The 24710-nt window shown below is 36.0% G+C and overlaps 1 protein-coding gene across 4 annotated transcripts in view; it reads left to right on the top strand.

Moving 5' to 3' along the window:
- The window catches only part of CPEB2 (cytoplasmic polyadenylation element binding protein 2), a 51180-nt gene that overhangs the window by 22691 nt on the left and 3779 nt on the right, over positions 1-24710 (top strand). For 2 of the 4 annotated variants that reach the window (XM_056490060.1, XM_056490056.1), the window contains 8 exons: positions 225-275; positions 6494-6517; positions 9957-10127; positions 11719-11808; positions 17437-17555; positions 17848-17962; positions 19772-19953; positions 24528-24710. The exon at positions 24528-24710 is cut by the window's right edge and continues 3779 nt beyond it. In XM_056490060.1, the coding sequence (XP_056346035.1) occupies positions 225-275; positions 6494-6517; positions 9957-10127; positions 11719-11808; positions 17437-17555; positions 17848-17962; positions 19772-19953; positions 24528-24710 (935 nt within the window). The remainder of the gene's footprint in view (positions 1-224; positions 276-6493; positions 6518-9956; positions 10128-11718; positions 11809-17436; positions 17556-17847; positions 17963-19771; positions 19954-24527) is intronic. The other 2 variants (XM_056490058.1, XM_056490059.1) reach the window with 2 other exon arrangements.

Here is a 24710-nt window from a genome sequence, read left to right as displayed (position 1 = left end):
AAGTACACTGCAGATCTTATGACCAGAGAATTAAGGTTAAGAAGTCTGTTCTTGTCAGCTTTAACTTGGGTCAAGGGTATTGTTGGTTAATGTGCTTGGAGTTAAATATTAGCTCTTTATTTCCCTTAGGCAAATTCTAAGCAGTGATTTTTCATTATTTTTTCTAGCACAATAGCTAAAATCTCTGCATTTGTTTTGTTCTTTGGTTTTTGTTTTATTTTAAGGTCGCTTGAGTTATCCACATCCGGGGACTGACAATCTTCTGATGTTAAATGGTAAGTTCTAATCTTGTAACAGTTTCTAATTATCTCTAGCTTAGCTTAAATCTGACATGCTGGTATAAAATTATACTATTATATTCTGTTACTGAATTACTTGCCTCCAGTCTTCAACACTGATGGGACTGTTGCCATTTTTTGGAGTTGAATGGCAAGAGCTAATCTTGCAACAGCCTTTCATTATATCTAGCTTATTGAAAATCTGAAATGCTCATAATGATGCACTATTCTTTTTTGTTCTCAAGCAAACCAGGGGTATGTTTTCCAAAGAGCTGTAAGAAATCTATTACACTGAAACAGGAATTAGAAAACTAAGAAGGCCAGAAACACATGTTTTTCTATATTGGGTAAATAAAGAGTGAACTAGAGACTTTGTATTAAAGTCATGTGAAATAACGTTTTATTTTTCTTTGGGTTTTTGGAAGTGGCTTTTGTCAAGCACGTGTCTAACCGTGAAATATGCTGAAGTTAGAGTTCATGTTCATGTTCCTCTCCCAGTAGGTCAGACTTCATGAACATCTGCTACTCAGTGAAGGCATGAACTTTAGCCTTTGTTCAAGGCTAAAGAAGGAAGCACAGCTTGGTAATCCATCTAAGTCAATAATAAATCAGGGGTTTTGCACATAAATGTTTTCTGCACTGGGAAAAATTAGAGCTGTAGTGCCTCAGCTTCTCTAGGTTAGAAAACATGGAAGCTGTGTTACATCAAGTACACTTTTCTCATTCACTTGATGAGTCTCAAGTGTTAACAGTGAAGCTCTCTTAATAAAAAGATATAGCCAGAATACATTTATTGAAGTTTGAAATTATGTGGAGGTTGTTTTGTTGTTGTTGGGTTTTGATGGCTTTTAATTGCCTTATCCATTCTGCACAGTCATTTATTCTTGTGCAAATGGATATAAAATGTAAAGAAGTATCTATTTTCCCTGCATAATACAGAATAAATATTTAAAATTTTAAGGAAATTAAGATTTACCTTTATACCCAGTAATGGAAAATACTGCACAATGGCCATTTGAAGAAGTGGATCCTTTGCTATTGAATAGGTAACTTTAAGATAATGGAGTATCTTGAAAAGGAAAAATAGTTACTTAACTATTGAAATAAAATCTCTGTTTAGCCAACACTATCTTGGTTCCTGTATACTGAATATCAATGTGCTTGATGTCACAACATTTACATTTTACTTTCTGTATTTAACTGCAGCTTTAAGACCTGTTCTGCAAACTGGTTTGTTCAGGTGGTATAAGTGCAGTTGTCACTATCTGCTGCTGTACAAGGAAGTGGTAGATGGGGCAATATGAAGAGAAACTGAAATAAATATTTCAGTGAGATGGGTGTAAGAAATTAATATTTTAATTCGCTTAATTTACTTCGAATGGTGAGCTTCCCTTTTTTGAGTTTTGCATTCAAAAAAAACACATGGGAACTACTGTTACTCTGTGGAATATCTAGGAAAAAAGGTATTTGTTGTTGTCATGGACACTGGAGAAACACAGTGGTACCAGTCTGTTCTAAGACCTTACCACAAAGCTAGAACATACACTGAAGAACATCTTGCTTTTAACACTGATGTGTGGTTTCTCTTGTACTTCGAAAGGTAGCACATAGTGTGACTCCTGTCCTCTTCAAAAGCTGCAGTATTATTTTCAGCCTTCAGTTAGTGAGACAAAAATAACAGTTTGAGTATCTAAAAGGTGCTGCAACACATGACTTCTAAAATTTTGCCCTTTAGAATTTAATTCAGAGCCTTGTTGTGTGGACACCTGGTCTCTACCACATCTGATGTAGCTGTCAGTGCAGGCCAGGGCCATCAGGAACACTCTTCAGGGCCCCTTCAGGTTGGCGTGTCTAAACTGCAGCTTCTTGCAGCTCAAGAACAGAGGTACTGGGAGCAGCTTTAGGGAAGCTCCAGCTGCTCAGACTCTGCACACCCTTTCTTTCTTAGCAAGAATTGAGGGACTTCCTCCAAATGTCCAGTAATGAAAATTGTGTTTTGAACACCTCTTAATGAACTTGTAGACTTCAATTTCCTTCTCCACTTAAGTGGGTTCAAGCTATTATTTCCCTCTATCTCTGTAACGTGTGCCTTGGAGGGAGACTAGGGAAAAGAAGAGTTGGTAACTCAAAAACTTATATTTGTCACTTAATTTCTCAGTAAGTACTATAGTAGCTATGAGGGAGAGCAGGAATACCAGACCTTCATGAGGGCAAATCACAAATATTTTTAAACATCCTCTGCCCATTTATGCATGCACTAATACTTAACACTGACCCTCTCTGGATTTTAGTTGGATTAACTTTAGTGAACTGGTATCTCTAGATTCCAGAAAGGTTCTAACACAAGCCAAGGTGAAATTGTGCAGCCCTTTTAAGACTAAGCACTTCTAGATAAAACTTTTTTTTTTTTTTTAGGCAGTTTTTCCTCTTCTTAAATGATAGGTCTTTTCCAGCTCATTTAAAATGTACTTACTGAACTGTACCTAATATTAATATTTACGGTTTTCATTATTTAAATTTATGAAATGAACTAAAGGAAACTTGATTTATGTGTTTTAATAAATTATATGTAATTATATATCTGTGTCAGCTTAAGCTGCAAAAAAAGTAATGCATTTTTAATTACTGTTACCTCTCAAAAGTAAAAAAAAAAAAGATTCTTTGGATGGGTATGCCTGTCTGCCTCTTTGTCAACTTAGAGAGAACATTTTTGGAGCAAGTAATAGTGTAAGAGTTAAATTTATTGGAATGTAGGATGTTTTTCCCCATTATGGGGTTCCCCCTGCCTTCTATAGCTTTAATGCATGGATTTTTTCAATGGCTATTGAAGCATAATTTCCAATTTGATTAGTTTAGCAAGGACATGTTAGTCTTCTTAGAGATACTATAACTCATTGTGCTTCTAAAGAAAGCTGTTTTACATCAAACAGAAATTACTAAACTTTGGATACAGGAATTGCTAGATGAACTTCTGTAATCTTTTAGGCTTGCCAAGCTTGAATGGTCCTAATGATGTCTTTCAGCCCTAAAATCTATGAAGGTGTTATTTCTAAAGAAACCTAAATGGAATTTGGGCACCCAAATCTAATAGAATAGAATGGGAATTAGGCCTCCTTTAGTCTAGACCCTTGGGAAATTTTCTGTAACTATTTATGGATTTCTTTAAATTACAATTATTAATGAAAAAGGCTTCATCATCTCTGTCAATATTTGATCTTTATGTCAGAATGTTAGTGACAGATACTATTTTATCTTTCAATAAGCTTTGTAGTTATCTTTGTAGGAAGTTTGCCTGGTAGTTTTTCCTGTTACACAACACAATATTTTTAATTCAGCTCAGTCATTGATTGAAGTCATTATACTTCAGTATGTGTATATTTTTTCTCTGGTTATGTATTTTAAATATGTATCTGAATAAAATGAAACCATGCATTTGGTAGCTCTGTGGTAGCATTGCTCACATAATGTACAGTTCTATTGTCTCGCTGTTAGATAAGGATGCACAACAAATGTATTTACTTCTGTCTTAAAATCTGTAAGCTGATTTACATTGCAGAAAGGAGATTTTAATTTTTTCTAATGGGTGTAAGCTGTATTAGTATGCAACTTCAGGGATATAGAAGAAGAAGGTTTTAGCTAAAAGGGAGTATCTTTGTGGCATATATATCATTTTTAATTTTGGAAGGTTCCAGTGTTACTGGATTTCATTTTTACTGGGCATCGTTATCCTTTTTGTACGTGTTGCCTAATTGGTATTTTCTAGAATAAAAGTGTGTTTCATGCATTCTCACTCATTTGAAGTCTTTCCAGGTTACTGGCTAATTAAAATATCCAACTTTATAAACTAAAAGACAAATTTCTGTATGACTTATTTGGACCAGTTAATCTCTCCTTTTTTATTGCTGTAAATCAATTATTTGCCTACAGTGTCTGGCCTTTTCCAAAAGAGCTATCTTCCCTGCAATTATTTATCTATAAACATATGCACTGATTATGTGTATGTTAAATACATCTGTATAATCTAGATGTATAGGTAAACCTGTAATTAACTATATTTATACAGCTGCCACATTCTGTAAGCATGCGTGCTCTGCAAGGTGTAAAACATTATATACATGTTATTTTAATAAATACAGGAATTCTGCATTTTTTTAGATGCAAAGTAGCACTAAATCCTTGCCCAGACTAGTTTGCAGTCTAAATAAGCAAGACAGATAAATTTTAGGGAGGAAGGTTTGCTCTACAAGTAAAGTAAACAATGTGACAACATCAGGTACAGTTTTTCTTCCGTTTTCCCTGATTTCATTGTTTTGCTGAAGCAAGAAGCAGGTAACTTTGGTTACATCATTGTAATTCCCATGTACCTAAAATACTGTGCCATCTATTGTTTTAACATTTATTGTATTGAGATTTTTTTAACATTTTAATAACTCTTTTTTGTTTTTCTTTAAAATTACTGTTGCCTGTTTTTTGAATGCACAAAGAAGAACACTTCAGTTGTTCTGTAACAAAAAATATTTTTCTGCATATCTGCTTGTCTTAACTATGAAAATGTAAGAAAATAGCTGAGCTGGTTTGGTAGGCTGAAAGGGGCAGAAGAAAAGCAAAGCAGTATCCTGACACTTGTGCCAAAAGCTGAATATTAGTATGCATCACTTTACTATCCTTTGAGAGAGAACACAGCACTGCAGACATTGCTGTGGATGAGCTGCACTTGAATTTTCCATGCTTACTCTAGTTTTATTTGGATAGAATTAAAAAAACAAAACAAAACAACAGTGTGTGGGGGTTAGGCGAGGGCTTAGTGACGCTACTGCTAATGCTGTGTGGGAGTCACTTTGGCCTGGAGTCAGAGAAGATTTGCACATGCTGCAACACTGACACAGAGCTGCATGTCTTCTGAGGGCCTGGCTTCAGAGAGAAAACATTTCTGGAGATCAGCATCAGTCTCCCCAGCACCTAGTGAGAGAGCTGATCACATAGAAGAATACACTGTTTTATGGATTCTGTTTTGATGTTGAAAATCTAAATTAAAGTGTTTCCACTTGGTTAGATAACCAGGTCTCTTTCAGAAATTATTTTTCATTGTATTTCATAATATGAGAAGGGAACAATGAATAGCATTTATGAATCAGTGGTCTTATGAGTCTATATGTATTTCAGTGGCCCAAAACAGCAGTGGCTTTTAGGAGAATTGTATATATAGATGCCTCATAAAATCAAAACAATAATTCTAAGACACAGCAGTCTGTTCCTAAATGTTGCTATGATTTTATGGTTAATAGTAACATCTATTTGGATACTTAACTCCACTGTGTAATGATTAAAGTAATTTTTCTCAGATACTGAGCCTGTTAAACAGGAACAGAAAATACTTTGTGGAAATGTAACTAAGAAATTGCACAAAGCTTAATAGTTTCTGTATTAGTAATCTGCCTATTTTTAGTTTTTTAGCCTTCAGGCAGAGAAGCAATCAGTATGGTCTTCTGAACTACAAGCACAATCTCTTTAAGAATCTTGCAAAACTCAAAAGTTAGGAAAATCTTGGATTTACTTGCAGTCTGTGCGAAATTGTTGCTTTGCCTTTGTGCAGTGTTTTTGATACAATGCTATTTCTTGTGACTTGTGCCCTGATTTCGTTTGCTAGTACAAGGCATCTTTTGTTTCAAACAAAACCTTGCGGTTAATTTTCTGCTAGGTCTTTTCATGAAAAAGGAAGGTCACGGCTTACAGCATTTGCATTGTCACTGCAAAGGACTGTACAAACTGTTCCATGTGGACCAGGATGTGTCTGTGATTAATATAACACTTGCTACATGCTTTTTACAGTAGTATTTTCCTCTTTGCAATTTCAGCACCCTATGTGTGTTATTTAGGCACCTGTGTAAGATACAAACCACATTTTGAGGATGAATTGCAAGGTTCCCATAATTAATTCATCCATAATTAACATGAATTAAAGATCAAATTTAAAGGCGTTGAAATATTTGAAAGAATTTTTCTTATAGCTGGTGCTAACATCAATTTAATAGTAAAATAGTATGGTATTTATGTGAGACTTTATTGCATTCTCATCTACAATTGTCAGTACCAAGTACAGATGCAGATTTTTACTTACTGCTTACCCACATGGTTCTTTGTATTTTAAATATTTTCATTTGTGGGCATGATACAGTTATTTGATATTTTACAATTTGTCCTTTGTTTGCATGCAGCGAGGAGTTATGGGCGAAGACGAGGTAATTCACTTCTGTTTGTTACAGTTCAATTAATTTTGATCTGTTACTGATCATTATGATTAATTAATCCAGATTATTGGTTGTAATTGTTTATGTGCATGTTACCATAGTTTGGGGAAGATGGAGGGTGTGAGGGAAGGAGGAGTACAGTCTGGATTGTTACGATCATTGTTCTCTTAGAGTCTGAATTGCAAATCCTTTAATCAGTTAAATCTGCAGTTCTAATCGTGATTTAGTTCATGCTAATGTCTACTGCTTGCAGTCATTGCCCCCTTTAAAAGTGTACAGTTTGCTAGTTGTCCTTCTAACTCATCTCCTTTTGCTTCTGTAGAAGCGGCAGTGTACAGAGTAAAAGCTAAACGCTTTTCATAAAATCAGCAAGAAATCTAGTAGACTGCTCTTAGAAGTAGTAAACAGATCTTCATAGTATAAACCAGTATGTGCTCACTAACCTTGAAAAAGCTGTACTGTTTTAACTGTGCCAGGATGTGACCTGAAATTGTTATAAAGACCATGTAAACCATGCATGAACTACCAAGATCTTTGGTAGCCTCTGGTATTCACCACATACACATCAGTTCATGTGTCTGTCTTGGGCTCTGCATTGGTTCATAACCTAGTGCTTGGCAGCCATAATCTAGAGAGGGTTGATGTTGTAGATTATGGCCAGTGGATGTAAGAGTACAATCATTTTCACAATTCCTGCCAGATTCTGCTTATTTTTTACTGTCATAAAACAAAAAAAATAAGCTTTTAGAAGGGCTTAACCTTTTTATTCATAGTCATCAGGAGAAATGTGGAAGCCTATTGAAATGGAAAAGCAAATTACCTTTTTGCTTTCTTTATCTGAGAGGCAGTTAGAAGTGAAGAAGATGGAGAGGAAAGTAATAGGAGTCATACTGACCATATTACTCTGAAAGTGTTTATCCATTGCCCTTCATGTCACCTTTAGCTCTCAGAGGAGCTACAGTGCTTTTGACAAACTTTTACCCACATTAAAGTAAACTGAGCTCTCTGGTATCATTTCAGAACATGTTCTGCTGGTTTTATTTGTAAAGAACAATTCTCATTGTTCTTCGATTTTAACATGGGTCTATGGGTAAAAATAAATTATTCTGAGGGTTATTCTATGACTCTTTTCCCCATTATATACTTGCCTACTTTGTAAGTTTCATTGTCTAAGAAGCACTTCTTATAAATCAAGCTAAATTACAGTAATTTTAGATTTAAGATATTGAGAATAACTCTCCTATATTAGTGGAATGTCTTAAAATTTCCACTTTGCAGTTTCCTGCAGTTTTCTGCAATATGAGTCTTATTCTTCCATTATGCACTTTTTCCTGTCACTGTCATTATAGTAACAGCTCCATCTTCTCCATCATTCACTTTAGAAATTCGTTGCGTCCAACTTTCTTGGTTGCACAACCAAATCTTACTTGTTCATATACATCTTGAAGATTTGATCATTCTTACTTGTCTTCATAACTAAAATGCATATCTGTATTACACAGCTGCTAGAATCTTACAGATTTGGTCTTCTCTCATACCTAAATAGTTGATATACAAGAGGAATCTGCTTGTCTGCTTCATCCACCTATGTTAGCTTTGTGTCTATTGCTTGCTCACGTTCTGTCCCATTGAGCACCAGCTACGTGCTTCCACTTATCTATTGTAGACCTGTTGAATGTGTCCTTACGAGACCAAGCATCTCTTGCTCCCCACTAGTCGTTCTCAAACATGTCTATCACCAATGCTAATGGAAAGGAGGAGCTTACTACAGCTTTCTGCATTTGCTGTACTCCTCTCCATCTTCGCCTGCTGAAGATATGCCACCATAAAAATGATATAGTTAACAGTCTTTGCTTGGTACAATCCTGCAGTCCTGCTTTTAATTTTGTGCTCCTTGTGATACTTCATGATATTTGGTTGCTGTGTATCATCCTGTGCTTTCATTCAGTTTTTTTGTTGAGATCACTTCAGGGTCAATAGGCATTACCATAACATAGGTTATTGGTCATAATATTTGCTGTTTGTTTTCCACTCTTGTCTTTTAACCACCTGATTCTTTGGTGGTCTTCTGGAAATGAAGGGCTTTCTATTGCTCTCACCCCCAGCTGGTCAGCACTGGATCTGCTGGTGTTCCTACCAGGCTTTACTGGTAATGTTGCCCTGAGTGGGGAGAATTAAAGACTGCAGTATTGCTCACAGCCATGGTACTGTAGACTCAGCTGTCAGGGTCTTACTGGTCCTGCCTATCAGTTTTCAGTGGGTGAATCTGGAAGAAGTTGTCTATTTAAGACAAAAAGCTAGCTTGCTTCCCAAAAGTATGCTAGGTTTTTTTTTGGTCTGGCTTTCTTGCTTCATTTGGGAAAGCAGTTGAATTAATTAATAATTATTTTTTAAATGAGTGGTAAACAGGAAAAATGGCATTTCAGAAGAAATGGTGATGTGGACTGTATGTTTTGCTTCACAGATCCTTTCTTTCATTATTTTCGCTGTTAAAAGACTGACTTCTGAATTTGAAACTGTCATTAATCTTAAGTGTTGCTGACTAAAGCAATAAAAGATTGAATATGCCAAGATAAATATCCTGTCCTTCCGATTTTTTTTTGTTTGGAGTTCTATAAAATTTTTAAATATTAAATAGGGAAGAAATACGTGGGACAGAATTACTGTATTTTCACTTCCCTCTGCCCTCTAAGTGTCTGTTAGGGTCAGATTGCATTTGCAAAGCCATCCTGTGAACTTCTCAGATTTTACATTGCTTTTCAGGATATAAGTAAACTCACTGCAGATTTACTGCATGTTAGCAACCACCACAAGACTTCCCTCCAGAAGTGTGGTAAATTGAGAGTGAGAAGGATAAATCAGTATTGTGACTCATTTTTCAAGTGTTGCATTTTGCACATTTACTAAAATTCTCTTTTACTTTCTTGAAATTTGAATATATTCTTATGTTATCTGCATCCAATACGTTTAGAAATACATGTTTGAAATTCTTGTGATCGTGATGTTTGTGTGTCAGTGTTCCAATAAAATTTAAGGGTTTTAGACACACTGTAGTCATTCAGGTGGAGGAAGTTATCAGTTTAAATTGAAGTAAAACCAAAGGCAGACTAACAGAATTCACTTAAGCAATCTGTAATGTTTTCTTTTCATAAATAAGACCATTTAATTAAAACAAAATTACCTCTTTTCAACTGGTTGCAGCAGAGCAACTACCATATGGTGCAATATGAAGTATTACACTTCATCTTGCATTCTTGAAATTTCATTTTTTCATTCTCTTAATTTTTCTGTAAACTAATGTCAACTTTTCTAATATCTCAGTATATGCATTTTGACTCTCCAGACTGCTATTCCCCCATTCCCTAACATTACATAACCACATACTACCACAAAATTGTTTTAATGTACATTATCATCTTTTCTTTTTAAGGCCGTTCTTCCCTCTTCCCAATAGATGATGGCTTGCTGGATGATGGTCACAGTGATCAGGTTGGAGTCCTGAACTCCCCCACCTGCTACTCAGCTCATCAGAACGGAGAGCGGATTGAGCGTTTTTCTCGGAAAGTGTTCGTTGGAGGTCTTCCACCGGATATTGATGAAGGTGAGCTGCCTGAAAACCAAGCAGGCTAAGTTTGGAGGGAGAGACAAAAAAATGTCATGAAAAACCTGACTTGAGTAGTGAAAATAAGCCACTCAGTAAAGTGATGTGCAAAAGGCTGTAACTATGTGTTCTTTATGTAATTGATGGGTGTGTTGAGCTTGGTATCATCTCTTTTGGTTTTGGGATGGTGCAGTTGTTTCTGATTCTGCACTTGCAGATTAGAGTTGCATGTAATCCCTGGAGCACATGCTGCTGTTTATCTTGCAATATTTCAAATACATCTTAGCCCTCCTCTATCTGTGTGTGCTTTATTCTGTATTCATAGGAAATTTCCATTTGTAAATTAATTTCATATTCTATTTTACTATTACCTGAAGATTTCAGCAGTGATATAGAAAGGTTAATGTTATTCCTGTTGAGAAATAAAGAAATTTAGGCAGAGCAAGGTCAAGTGGCAGAGCACTCTTGATGCATTGAACAGAGACTGTACGACAGAAACTCAGATTGTTAAGCAGTTGAAATTGCTTTGAACACCAGTGGTGATTTGAAGTAATTGTGCTGTTTAATATGAGGTTTCTCCTGTGCAGATAAATGTAAATTGCATGTTAACTTGCTAATGTAAATAGAGGTCCCTTTAGGAGGTTCATGGTAATCCTAGAATAACGTGCAAACCAAATAAGCTGGCTGCATTTAATTAACTTTTAAACATGGAAAGACCAGATTTTGGTTCCATTTTCATTGAGATGCTCTGCTATAATCTACTAAGGGATTTATTTTTTTATACACTTCAGCACAGTTGCCTATAATACAAATGCCGAACAAAAACACATGGAAATACCTTTTATTTCTTTCCTCCCTGTTTATATGGTGATGGCAGGGTGTGACTGAAAGAAACTGAGCATACTTGTGTTTGAGTTGCTGCCTTTATACAGTTTAGAGTGTTTTTAACCCATGGCCAAGCTTTTTCAGTACAGACATGTAGATGTGGCTGGGATAGGAAGAATTCATAAAGTCGTGCGAGGGGCATAGTAGATCTTGCAACAAGAGTATTCATGATTGTTGGAAGCACCTCTAAACAGACAATTTCAAATTTCTCTTTCTGATACATGCATAGCGTCTGCTATAGGGCAGATATCCTTTATATATTTCCTATATATAGGAAACCACTAGCATGTTAATTGTGGTGTTACTTGGTGTATAAATATTTACAAAGCTTTGAACTGTGCATTGCTGAACTGTAAATTGATTTGATTCCATTCAAACCAGATTCTGATCTGAATTTAGGAAGTAGCACACAAGTTTTCATGAATGGCTTTAGTTGCCCATGTGAAACTTCTGAAACGCTGCTGTTTTTAATCAGTAAAAAACAAATGTAAGATTAAAGTCACCAGAAATACATTGTGTAAATATTGACACTTCAGAAGATGCATCTGTTTAAGCTTTTTGTATAAGAAACTTGTAAATATTGTTCTGGGGTTTTTTTCCTGTGAAATGTCAACCTTTGCTAGAAACAAAAGGTTTTTTGCTTGATAGTAGTTTTTCATTGAGTTATGTAATTTACTTGAATTACAACTATTGTACATGTTTTTAGATGAAATTACTGCCAGCTTCAGACGATTTGGGCCCTTGGTAGTAGACTGGCCTCACAAAGCAGAGAGCAAGTCCTATTTTCCACCAAAAGGTAAGAGATTTAGAAGGTTTTGACCTGTCACTGAGTGCTAATCTTCCTCTGGGAGAAAGTCTCATCTTTTCCAAAGGGTATAATGTAGAGTCCCTGTAAACAGTTAGATCTGTTATTTCAGTGCAGGTCCAGGTATGGTTTCTTTACATACTGAGTCTAAAATCTGTTGTTCTGTTACTGGGCTTGATTAGGTCAACACTGTAGTTGCACGCATCATTGATCCTGAGTTCTGTATTTGCACTCCTGTCTAGTTTCCAAACTGAAATTTGATCAAATTTTTTAAAATAACATGTTAGATAAATATTTTCCTAGGAAGTTAAAGGTAGGATGCAGAGAGATGCACTTGCTTATCTGATCAAGATAATAACATTTTTCTGTGCATCTTTCACTTTTAGGATGTTAACTTCCTGTTGAAGCTCTAATCTTTTTTGATAAATGATTAAATATTGATTTTTTTTGAAAAAACTATTTCTAGTGTTGCTGTTAGACTAAGTTTTTTTCTATTAATTACAAAATTTTGGAAGAACCACTCTGTAGATTAAGTAGTTAAATACCATAGGATATCCCTGTACCTGTACAGTATGTAATGTTACATATAAAATAAATGCAGAAGTGTGATCCAGACATGAAAGCAATGCAGAGATTATTGATTTTGTAGAGAATGCAGTAATTCATTCCTTCTGTGCAAGTGACAAATGTAGGCTTAGTTCTTTTGTAAACTGATTCTTTATTTATCTGTGCATCTATGCTGGGGAAAAGACAGGATCATTATCCCCGATGGGCCCTGTAAAGAGTGGGAAATGGAATTGAAGCATTTGAATAGCATTTATGAATGCTACATGGAAATTCTAAAACAAACAAAGAGACTGGCTTTTTTTGATTGTCAGCCCAGCACACAAAGCTACTGTCAAGCTAAATTGGATTATCTTAAAGACTGCATCTCTCTTCATAAATTACTAAGAGAAATTCCCAAGGAACTCTTTGAAGAAGATGCATCTCACAGTCTGTGATGAATATATAGAAGACAGAAGATGTAATATATTCGTACCTGAAAGGAATGTATTCTTGCATTAGTTTCCAAGGAGATAGTCCTATCTCAGCATCTGAGCATCTTAAGGATGTATTTCCAGACTTTCCTATTTGATAAAGCTTTTTGATATAGTTGGGTTGTTTATAATTACTGCAGTAAGAAAAAAAAACAAACTATGTAGTAAGCAGAACTTCTTAAAGGCAGAGAATACGAAAAGAAGAACTTGAGTGTGTTGATCTTAGATTTGCAATCTAAGTGCTAAGTTGATTTACTATGATTGATCCTTACTTGAAAAATAAAAGCATTTACTGTTCTTCTGTCTTAACACTTCAGCCTAATTTTCATTTTGCTGCATTACTCAGTATTTTTTGTATGTAACCTAACACATTTAGAATACAGTGTAGCTTTCTCTTTGTAAATACTCTGGAAATATACAACTGCTGAGTGTTACTGTGCATATCTCTCTTTTGTTCAATGCAGTACATATGACCCATGATTTTTTTGTAGAAGAATTCCATTAAAAATTGTCTTTCATTAGTATTACTTGTGTGGACAGACAAGAAACATGTATACATATATCAATAAGATGTCTGAAATGGCTAAGGATAGGCAAAATAAACCTTTGAGATCAATCAGTAATTACCAGTTGAGAAATATATACTATATAAGTTCAGGGAATTAATGTTTTTATTATTTTCAATTTCCATTTTCTAAATTGTCACTCTGCATGAAATTAATTCAGTATCTATATTTTTCTTTGTTCAGTTTCATTAGAGATTTGCCATAGTATTGCTTTCCAAAGACATCTTAGAATTAGGCTGTTCTGGACTCATTCATGTAAGTCTTCTCTGTGGTGAAGAGATGCAGCCTGTTGGTTGTTTTTTTTACTGTTCAGTTTTTCAGGCTGTGCTTCCTTCCAAGCTCTCTGCTTACAGAAGGTCCTGAGGGAAGGCCAAGTTCATAATAAGTGTTTCCTTGCTGAAAGAAATTCAGAAAGTGTCTTGATCCATCAAGGCTGGCTGCCTCCTGAGAAACACCAACTACTTGTTCTTAACTAATTACATTTTGTGTTGGTTTGCCACAAAATTAGATTGAAATGTAACAGGAATTTTTACAACTTTACACTGATCTTACAAGGAAGCTCTGTTCTGAAAAAAAAACTTTCTGTTGAGCTCAAAGTACAAAGTCTGTAACAGTGATCTGCCAACTGTAATGTAGAATTCCTTCCTTTTTGACTTGCCACTGTTTATCATAACTCATGTTATTACGTAGTTGGCAAATACACTTTTTTATGAAACAATACACATGTCCAAAGTAACTTTCCAGGTTGAGGACTCCTCCTTATGATAATGAAGTTCTCCAAAAAATGATGCCATGAGTATATGGAAATTCTAAAACTACCTTCCAAAATATGTCCAGTTGTTTGTGTCCTCTGTACTATTTATACTCTGTCTCAGAGGATAATCTGATTCAAACAGGACAGTGTCCCCAGCCTTTTCTAACTGGTTCTTTCTGCTGTCTTGTATCAACCGTTGTGCAGTAGCTTTTCTCTTCAAGGTTCTCAGTTGCTAACTCAGAGCTGACTAGCTGAAAAACTCAGGTTGGAAATGTTCTAGTTTCAGAAGCAAAACCGCAGGTCCATGCAAGTCCTGTTGAACTTGTTCCCAGCTAATTTGATCTCACTGAATAGGATCAAACTCAGGATTCAGGCAAGTAACTGTAAGTGTCTTCATGTGTGATTAGTGTCTAAGCTTCCTTTAATCAATGTGAATCTGGCCAGAGCAGCCAGAGAAGTATAGAGGGCAATTCTGGTCACTGTAACATAAATACCTTGAGCTTGATTCATTTACACAGAATGAGGATATCTAAGAGACTAGATACATAGGTCTCACAGATATAGTCCAGTACCACATTTTTTCACTTCACATGTGTTTTAGAGTTTATTGTCCATCAAAGATTACTAAATGAAAAACTGAGAGATGGCTTATGTAGATCCATTGTCTGTATTAACCTGCAGCATGGACTGATTTTTTCTGATTTAAGTTAAGGTGCAGCATTCTCTGGACAAGAATTGCACTATACTGAGACCATTTAGTGTCCACTGTGGAGAGTCTGTCAGGACAGTGGAGGAACCAGCCCCAGCACAAAATACCTCTGCAGTCATTGGCATGTCACTACGTGGGCAGTGCCATGCTGGCTTGTACTGATTTTCTTGACCCCTCCTCTAAACCATTAGTGACTGGAATTAGCTGGAGGTTTATAAAGCTTAAAGCTGCTCTCTGATTTCTACACAGAATATGCATAACAAGAAGCATCTTTTTTCCCTCTGGTAACCTTCCTTATTACTGTGAAATAAAGACTTTGTTCCTTGCTAAGAAAATCATGTTAGCATGAATCTAGTCTAGAATGTTTTGCTTTTGATTTGTCCTTTATATAACGAATACCAACAAGTGAAAAGTTTTAATTTGGTAGTACTCGACAAACATCTGGGCTTTTCAAACCTACCCAATGGGATTTCTGTTCCAGTGCTCAAAAATCCATCTCTTAAGTGAGCATTGTAAATCATTGAAGGTCTAGAGCTGTGAAACAAAACTACAGAGAGACCAGTTTGATGGTACAAGCTATACTCTAACTTTCTTCAGAGGGAAGAAGTACAGCTGAGCTCATGACACAAGGCTTTCTGAAGCTTTTAATTAAATGGGATAAACCAAGACATGAGTACATGTTTTTTATATGAGGTTGAGAAGACAGTAGTAATGTATGGCTTTTCTGTTGCTTTCCTTTCCATATCAGGAGTGGTAGTATGAAGTGACCCTGAGATTAGCTCAGTTGTTTAGAGCATGGTCCTAATTACAATCCAAGTTGTGGATTCAATTCCTATATGGGCCATTCACTTGAGATGGACTCAGTGATCTTTGTGTGTCCCATCCAACTCAGAATATTCTGTGAAATCTGTAATAATCCTTATCACTCACTGAGTTCTTGTTCTTTAATTTTCTATCTTTTTGCAAGTTGCTGCAGACATAGAAGTGGTAGATTATATGGGGGCACTCACCAGCCTTCTGTGTCAGGAGCTATATGGCAGTACCTTTGAGCTGCTTTAGGAGAATAACTGATGAAAAATGAGTATCTGGAGAATCTTTGTATGTCTGATTCTTTAGACAGTATCATGTGCAATTAACCCTCCCATTGATTGATCAAGTTTTTTCACTCCCATCATTCTTGTACTGAGCTCTCCCTTCAAACTGGAATGTGTGTGCCTGGCTTCTGACCTAGTAAGGACAGTTACCTGGAGCTTATATCTCCCATGCCAGTTGGCACTCATGCACCGAGTTTTGCATAGGTAATACGTGTATTTTAAATTCTATGATAAACAGTGAAATATATCCCCATTAAAACAGATTTTGAATCTAAATTATTACTGGTTAAGCTTAAGTTAAACATGTCATCATTAAAAAATTACAGTTCGGCAGTGAAGAATAGACTTTACAAGAAAATAGTCCAAAGATTCCCTATGACATACTTGTTATGAAACTAAATAAGATTTACATAAAAATACAGAATACATAAAATCCTGTCATGTGTACCTTCTATGTAGCTGTGATGCACTGTGGTATGAGGGGTAAGAAATAAGGTACCACCTATTAGAAAGACCTGTATAGACCTTACAGCTTTTTCTTAAAATCCTGTTCTTGTTCCCACATATCTAAAATTAGTTGTGCATTTGTTTCTTAAATCTTACAGTGTTAATGCACTGATTCTTTAATGGTCTTCAAGATGCACCCTACCACCTTTACCTTGATGACCTACAGTGTCTGTTTTCAATAAGTGGCTAGTGGTTAATTAGCTTCTCTCAGAAATACAAGATTTCCAAAAGACCTTGGTAGGGCCTCCATGTTCCCTTTTCCCAAGCCCACTCTGGGCAGCATATACTTCTCTGTCAAAGTCATAAGAGACCACTTTGTGTGAAAATTCTAAACTTGGTAGTAATCTCAGAAAGAAATATGAGTTACGGTCCCTTTAAAGTTTGTTTTAGTATACAACCCAAATTATGTTATTGGGTTATTTGTAAAGTAACAAATTCAGTGTATCTCCTACTGTAACTGTGAAAGTAATGTGTCAGGTTCTTTGCTTGCCTGACAATTTGGTTTTATGTAGCATTAAATACGCATTTTAATTTTTATTTTTTTTTTTATAATGTTTGAAAGGTTTGCTGGGTCGCTTACATAATAAAATACTTTGGTCTAATCTCCAGAACAGAGATTAGTCCTTTGTGCCAAGTCGGATTTTCATTGTGTAATGTCCATTGCAGCAAACAAATGGTGTTTAGCCCAGACTTACAGTGCATGATAGAGCAGACATGTTTGCTTTTATTTGGTTATTACTTTCTTCTGACAATTATTGTGCAGATGGAAGTTCTGTTAATTATGGTAACATAGTACATATATAGTACATATATTCTTATATAAAGAAGATGACTAATATCAAATAATTGGTTTGACTTTCTTTTACTTCTGTATGGAAAAATAAGTGGCAAAGATGCTTCTGTAAAATAAAGATAGGAGAAAATATATCAATTGGTTTGGGTTTTTTCCCAGGTTATGCATTCCTCCTGTTCCAAGAAGAGAGTTCTGTTCAGGCCCTGATTGATGCCTGCATTGAAGAAGATGGAAAGCTCTATCTGTGTGTTTCCAGCCCCACTATCAAGGACAAGCCAGTAAGTACACAGTCAATGGCCTGCAGGCTATGGCTGCCATCTGTCTAAAGCAGCACTGGAAATTATGGAGATGAAAAAAATCAAAAGTAAACTACTGTTGGCAGAGCTCAACATCTGGAGTGCTTGGATTATTTTAAAATTGTAGTATTTTGAATTAGTAGGATTAACACAAAGCACCTAGACATGCTATGGTAATGAGGTTATGACTGACAATTTATATAGGCTGATGAAAGTATTTCCACGTTGTAGTGAAACATAAAGTAGGATACTGTTTACTTTCCCAATTTAATAGGTTCAGATCCGTCCCTGGAATCTAAGTGATAGTGACTTTGTGATGGATGGTTCACAGCCACTTGATCCTCGGAAAACAATTTTTGTTGGAGGAGTCCCTAGACCGTTAAGAGCTGGTGAGTAGAATATGTGGCAATTTTTTAAAGTAAGAAATTACTAGAAATAATTTTTATTGTGCATAATTTTTTGTAGTTATGTATGGACAGATTCAGGTGTATATAAATTGAACAGTCTTGGTAGTTTTAAGCACAGTACAATGTTCATGTATTCTTAAATTTCTCTATTGTCTGGTTTTGGACATAAATTACAGTTCATCATTGAGATTTACTGGAAAGTGTTACCTGTCTATAGCTGTAGCATTGGCTATGTCACAAGAGGCATAAAACAAAGAGTTTGTTTTTAAAATAATGCTGTGGGAACATCTCTGCCCTGCTCCATGGCTGTGGAATGGTATTTGTACCTACTTGTCATTGTACATTAGCTACTCTTCTGCTGCTGTCAGATTACACACACAAACACAGGTGATTGAGTACTTGAGCAAGTAGGCATAGAGGAAAAAGGATCAAATTCAGAGAGCTAGCACAATGTTTATGGTACAACATGATATGAGATTGCAGGACTCTTTCTAGACTCTTGCCAGAGGCGTGAAGGAAAAAATAAATGTTTCTGAAGCTGCAGAATGGTTGATGTACAGCTGGGACAGTCTGCTTTTTCAGATTGGCTGCAGTAGCCTTTTACAATGTTGTAAGTGACTTTCTAGTAAGTAGGTTGCAGTGAATGCTGGAAGTAGAGGCATACCATACAGTGGTTCAAATCCCCTTCATTATTACAATGACTTCTGGATTTCATTAGTCTTTCATTAGTAATGAATTTTATTCTTAGAGGAAGATGAGCTTTTCAATGAAACATGTAAGAAAACTGAGAAGCAGTAGTGAAAATTTGGGGTACAAAGGATCTTGAATTTTTCTATCTTGGACCTGCAGTGCTCAAGCTTTTTTTGGTATTTTACTTTTAAGACTCTACTTTTGACTGTAATATAAACTCTGTAAATAAGGATAAACACAGTATGTTCCAACCACAGATAAATTTTGCTTTAAATTCAGTCCAGTGCTCCATATTACTGTGCTGAATGTATGTGATAAATTTATTGGATGCATTCTTATGCTCAGCTCGCAAATGCCCTGTATATGTGAAAATGAAACTTTTATGGCATTGTGAAATAAGAATAATGACTTCAAAAAAGCAGTAAAACTTAAAGATACTCTTCAAACAGTTACTGAACATCAAGGACTGCTGACACCTCTATATCCTAATACAGAGGATACTAATTCTGAAAAACCAGTTTTCCACCCCAGTGAATTGCAACTTAATTCAGTATAATCTGGCAGTTAGAGGATTGCCAAGGTACTTGATCTGTAAAATTTGAAATTTTTGTTTCTCTGAACTTCAGTATCTATGGTAAGTATAGCACTGTAGTGACAATCAAGTTCTGTATGGCTGATGTAAAGATGCTTACTACATCTTAAAATTCAGTAGAGCCTTAGGACAGCCAGAGAACATGTATCAAGGAATTTGTGGCATGAGGATCTATTTTATACAGCTTACATTCCAGTGCCTGCCCAAAAACTCCTTTGCTGTAATCCTCTGAAGAAAACTGCCCTGGAATTCCAGTTCCAGGTTATCAAGAACATACAATTCCATTGTTCCTTGGATGTATGTACTCACAGTGTGAAAGATCTGTCTGCTGAATAATCAATAACTTATTTAATATTATTTCTTTAATATTTTTAATCTTGTTGTTAGTGTTCCATTGCCTCTTGCAAAATTAATAATTAAAATTTACCTTTCTGATATTTTCAGACATGAGTGTACTAAGTTTGTAGTGTAAGAATAGTTTGAATAAATGCTGTTTTGTTTCTTCCTAGTGGAATTGGCTATGATCATGGACCGTCTCTATGGGGGAGTTTGTTATGCAGGAATTGACACTGACCCTGAGCTGAAATACCCAAAAGGTGCTGGACGTGTTGCTTTTTCCAATCAGCAGAGTTACATTGCTGCCATCAGTGCTCGGTTTGTTCAACTTCAGCATGGCGATATTGATAAGCGAGTAAGTTACACAGAAATGTAAAAACAGTTTTCCTCTGTAAAGAAACTTCTCAGGGTGTGGTAGCATTGCGAGTGATTTGCTCTCAAGTCAGCTTCTGCATTTTTTTAGCATTCATGTAACTCCACTGCTTTCAGAAGTATGCCTGAATGCCTCCAAACGAACAACATGTTTCCACAGAGCAGCAGTTTGTTCCTTTGACATATGTTGGACCATATGTTCTTCCCATTCTGGAGTTCCTGGTTTTGTTGTATATGGGCAAAGGGCTTGAAAATCTCTTTCTTTCCCATGTTCTAATGAAAACAAATACTGATATAGTATTTGTGATAATAGTGAAATAGTGAATAGTGAAATAGTGATAATTCCACTGTCATTCATAAGAAATTCTAGTATTCATTAGCTTGATACTTACAACTGCTCTTAATTTCAGCCATCATTTTCAGTGCTCAGAAAGTTGGTCAGGCTCAACCTAAAATACAAAAGGTCTTATTTTTTCTGTTTGAAAAAGTCTTCTTAATACTTACCAATGCATATTTCTATTTTCTACATATGCTTATTCCTAGGAAAAGTAAAACTAACTTATATTAAGAAGTCTAGTGAACTTCATGACTCCTAATTAGAAATATAAGAATTGCAAAGAAAACTGGCAACCAAATTATGTCAATTTTAAGGGTCACTAGTTTTGATGTCAAGAGCTGCAAAGATAGTCTGCCATTAATAAGTGTTCTTTAAAAAAAAAAACAGCTAAGGTCTTACGGGAAGAAGGGTTGAGTAAGGAAAGTAGTTCAAGGTCCAGTCTCCTCTACAGATCAAAGACACGGGGAAAAGAAAGTAGTACAGTGAACACAAGTGTGCTCTAGGGAGGCAGCATGCTTCTCTTCTTTCAAATAGGCAGAGTAATTCAGCTTTATGTGTGTGTCTCAAGTACCACTTGCCTTATGAGCTAAAATCCCCAAGCATGGTCCTTCCCAGAGGATGAGTGGGTGTGGATGTGGGTAGTCATCTAGGCTTCAATATGATGGCTACAGTTTGGTCGTGGGATTGCTATCCTTGTGACTTGCCACTGTCGTTGACTTACAACTGATTTTTGGAAACTTACATAACAGAAAAATGGCCTTGATACTGGGATTGGGTGAGGGGAAATCATCTTGCATTTAAATATTTGGACAAAATGGGAGCAAGGACCAGAATCTAGAATTTCCTCTATAAAGAAATGCTAAATGGGTCATTTAGCTTCAGAATTGGGCGTTGAGTTTCTTTCAGGAACTGTCTGAAGGGCATTTGTCTGTGAAGTCACCTGATTTGGAAACTGAGACATGGGCAGTTGAGTCCAATCCAAATCATGTCTCTCTCAAAAGTGGGTATCATGGACTTTTACCTTGTAAGCCATAGGAAACTTTTATCTTGGCCTTCTTCTTCCCATGGGAGCTTGCCCTTTGCAGTAGAAGAGGTGCATGGTGGATTGGCAGTGCCATCTTGTAAGAGAAGGCATGATCCTGACTTTGAAAGCTGCAGTTGCACATACGTTGTTTTGCTGTTTTGTGGATTTTTTATGATAGGTCACCAGAGATCTTAAGGGCTCTTTGGGTGCCAGGCAAGCATCTGAAATGGCAGTGCCTGCTGTTTGCAGAGAAAAGGATGTAGATTGTTAATGGGTGATGGAACACTGCAATTCTTAAGGTGGGATGGACTGCAGGCTTCTTGGAGCTTGGGGGAAAAGAAAAACCAACACAAAATCTACCCCTAATTCTGGATCTGAGAAGCACAGTATTTGACTTACATCCTTATAAATTCAATTTATAAAAACAGTATGCAATGATTTCTTCAATTACAAATTACCAAAAGAAAAAAAGCAACCAAAAAACCCCACAAACAAGTACCAAAACAATCCAAACAACCCCCACCAATCATAGTTACTATCTGGAGACAGCTGTTCATGGGCTGGAAAGGTTGAAGGGGAAAGGCAGGAAGATGGAGGTTTTTTCCTCTTTATATATTTGAATTCTAAAAGTTTCTTTTTTGATATAGTTTATGTTCTTTCTTTAGTGTTGCTTTTCTAATATCTGAAAAATTAATTTCTTGACTCTTAAAATTGGAATTTCCACATTTTATTACCATCCTAATTTTTTCTTATTTTAAAAAATGTGTGCTACTCCGGAAGTGTGTCACTGGCAAAATACAGCAGTGCCAAATCTTAACTGTTCTAATAAACTTGTCTTTAAGTCCCATGATGGGCAGGGTTTATGAACTTATTTGTTTATCTGAATCTATATTTTTTAAATCATCCTCTTTAATTAAACTATAATGTCAATCCTTATTTATATAATTTCATATATTTATTATCAACCAGTTATTTGCATTACTGAGGAGTCATAGAGAAGAGCATCATTTTAGGAAACATCCTGAATCTTAGCTGAAAGTATGAAAAAGGCTATTTTCAGAAATAGTTTTTTTTCTTCCATGGAGTTTTTACTCTAATGCCTTTCAGGCTCTGAAAAGATTCTGAAATCAGTATTACTGCTGATTTATACATGAGCAAAGAGTGAGTATAAATCTGTAAACCACGAGTTTTGTAAATGAAGAAGATAGTCCTACTTTGGGTACTGCCTTCACCTGAGGTGTTTTGGCCAGGAAGGTAATACAGTCTGTATCTCACTGAAGTCCTCGAGGCAGAGCCTGTTCTGCCCTTTACCTCAGCATTGCCTTTCCATACCAGTTATATCCAGTTTCTGTAGGTCTGCTGTCCTTTCACATTCTTTTCATAACCAGTTTTGTCTGGTCAGTGTAGAAGTCTTTTTCATTTGCTAAATTTTGCAGTTCACCTGTTTTTTCTTCTGAACTTCTGTTCAAAGTATTTATAGCATTTTTTTGCACATACCTTTTTCTACCTTAATTGGGAATCTTAGTGCCAGAGTCACTTGACAAACATTGTCTGTGATTTTAACTTCTTCCTTAACTAAGTTCTCTGTAGCTCCTCTCCACTTCTTTTGATGTGCAGATATATTTAGTTTCTCTAGCAGATGTTTTTCTTTAGCAAAGTGCTCCTCACCCTGTTTTATCATGTGTGAAAGCTCAGCAACAAACATTTCTTTGGAGTTTCAACTCCAAACAATTCATTAGAATAGTGTTAACTTTCATATGCCAACAGTCTGCATCCACGTTGTGTAATATTTCATTCCCCAAAGTGTTTCTCTAATATTTTTGAAATCATCTTCATACCTTGGTGCATTAGTGCACTGAAGCTTGAAATAAATGCTGCTTCATGCTTTCAGTAATTCTGAGCCACGAACACAGTTGCTACATAAGGTACCTGTTTATTGGAAAGTTTGAGTGTAATTGGTGATAAGGCAGGTCATTGTAGTGAAATAAGAAGTAGAGCTCGTACTGAATATAGATTACTGGGAGAAGCATTCTCTGACATTTCTAGGATGGCCTCTATTTCTGAAGCTAAGAACATGAAGCCTATTCAGCTGTAAAACTTCAGGGTGGGGAGATGGACATGTAAATTTTTTCCTTTGGAGGAGATACATTGAAAAAAAGTATTTTAAAATACTTAATATTGCAGGCATATTCTATCTGAGTATAGAGCATACAATCAATATCTATATGTAGCAATCTTCTGAGGTATTAGTATCTAAGGAAAAAAATCTCATGCAGCAGTGAGGAAAATGTGGAATACAACAATACATTCCTTAATGACTGCGTCAACTCATTTTGTGTTTTATTATGAAGTGCTTCTTCCTGTCTGATTGCAGTCTGTAGCAGTACAGTTATGCAAAGACATAATGCATATTTACCACTGGACTCCTGCCACTTTTCCATTCTCGCAGTCAGATGAGTTTGGGAGAAAGAAGCTGTGGGAGACAGGTGTTTGTAGCTGTCTGTGGACTTGCAAAATGGTCTTTAAAAAAAATATTTTCAGAATTGCATTGAATACAAATTCCTGTACAGCTCAAAGCCACAGAAAGAGAAAATAATATATTACCAAAATTGGTAGGGCCAAATTTGACCATATTTTAAAAACAGGGAGTGAATTTATGGTGAACAACTCTGCTAAAAGATCTGCATTACAGCTTGCAGAAAGTATTTTTAATTTGCACACAAATGTAGTACATGCAGAGACACACTTCTTAAAAAAAATCTGTGTTAAAGGGTAGTCTCATATGTTCAGGGGTTTTTTTGCTAAACCATGTGGAATTAATTGTTATGTTGACATCCAGTTGGGAGACCTTCTGAGTGGTTTGGTTTTCTTTTACCCATGCATCCATAATACAGTTTGCAAAAAACCACTCTCCCAGGATAAATTAGGGGAGGTTTCTGATGTAGCTGTTATTTATTACATGCACAGTGTTCTTCTAAAGATCTGCCTTGAAGTGTTGTGCAGTATGGATGGGTCTGTAGGTGAAAAGTGATAACAAGAAATAACTGGTCAGTTACAGAAAGGCATTAATACTCCTGATTGCAGACTTCAGTTGTTTTTTGAGGCTCTTTTTTAAACCAGAGAAAAGTGAATGCCTTCATACAACTTCAAGTAGCATCAGGTATTAACAGGAATTGTTTCTGTTTCACTCCAACAGGTGGAGGTAAAGCCATACGTGTTGGATGACCAGATGTGTGACGAGTGCCAGGGTGCGCGGTGCGGTGGGAAGTTTGCTCCTTTCTTTTGTGCCAATGTCACTTGCCTGCAGTATTACTGTGAGTTTTGTTGGGCAAATATCCACTCTCGTGCAGGACGTGAATTCCATAAGCCATTGGTAAAG

Source organism: Oenanthe melanoleuca, chromosome 4 (assembly GCF_029582105.1).
Source record: "Oenanthe melanoleuca isolate GR-GAL-2019-014 chromosome 4, OMel1.0, whole genome shotgun sequence".
NCBI lineage: Eukaryota > Metazoa > Chordata > Aves > Passeriformes > Muscicapidae > Oenanthe > Oenanthe melanoleuca.
Note: the sequence above shows the minus strand (reverse complement) of the source record. Positions and strands in the feature narration are given on the sequence as shown.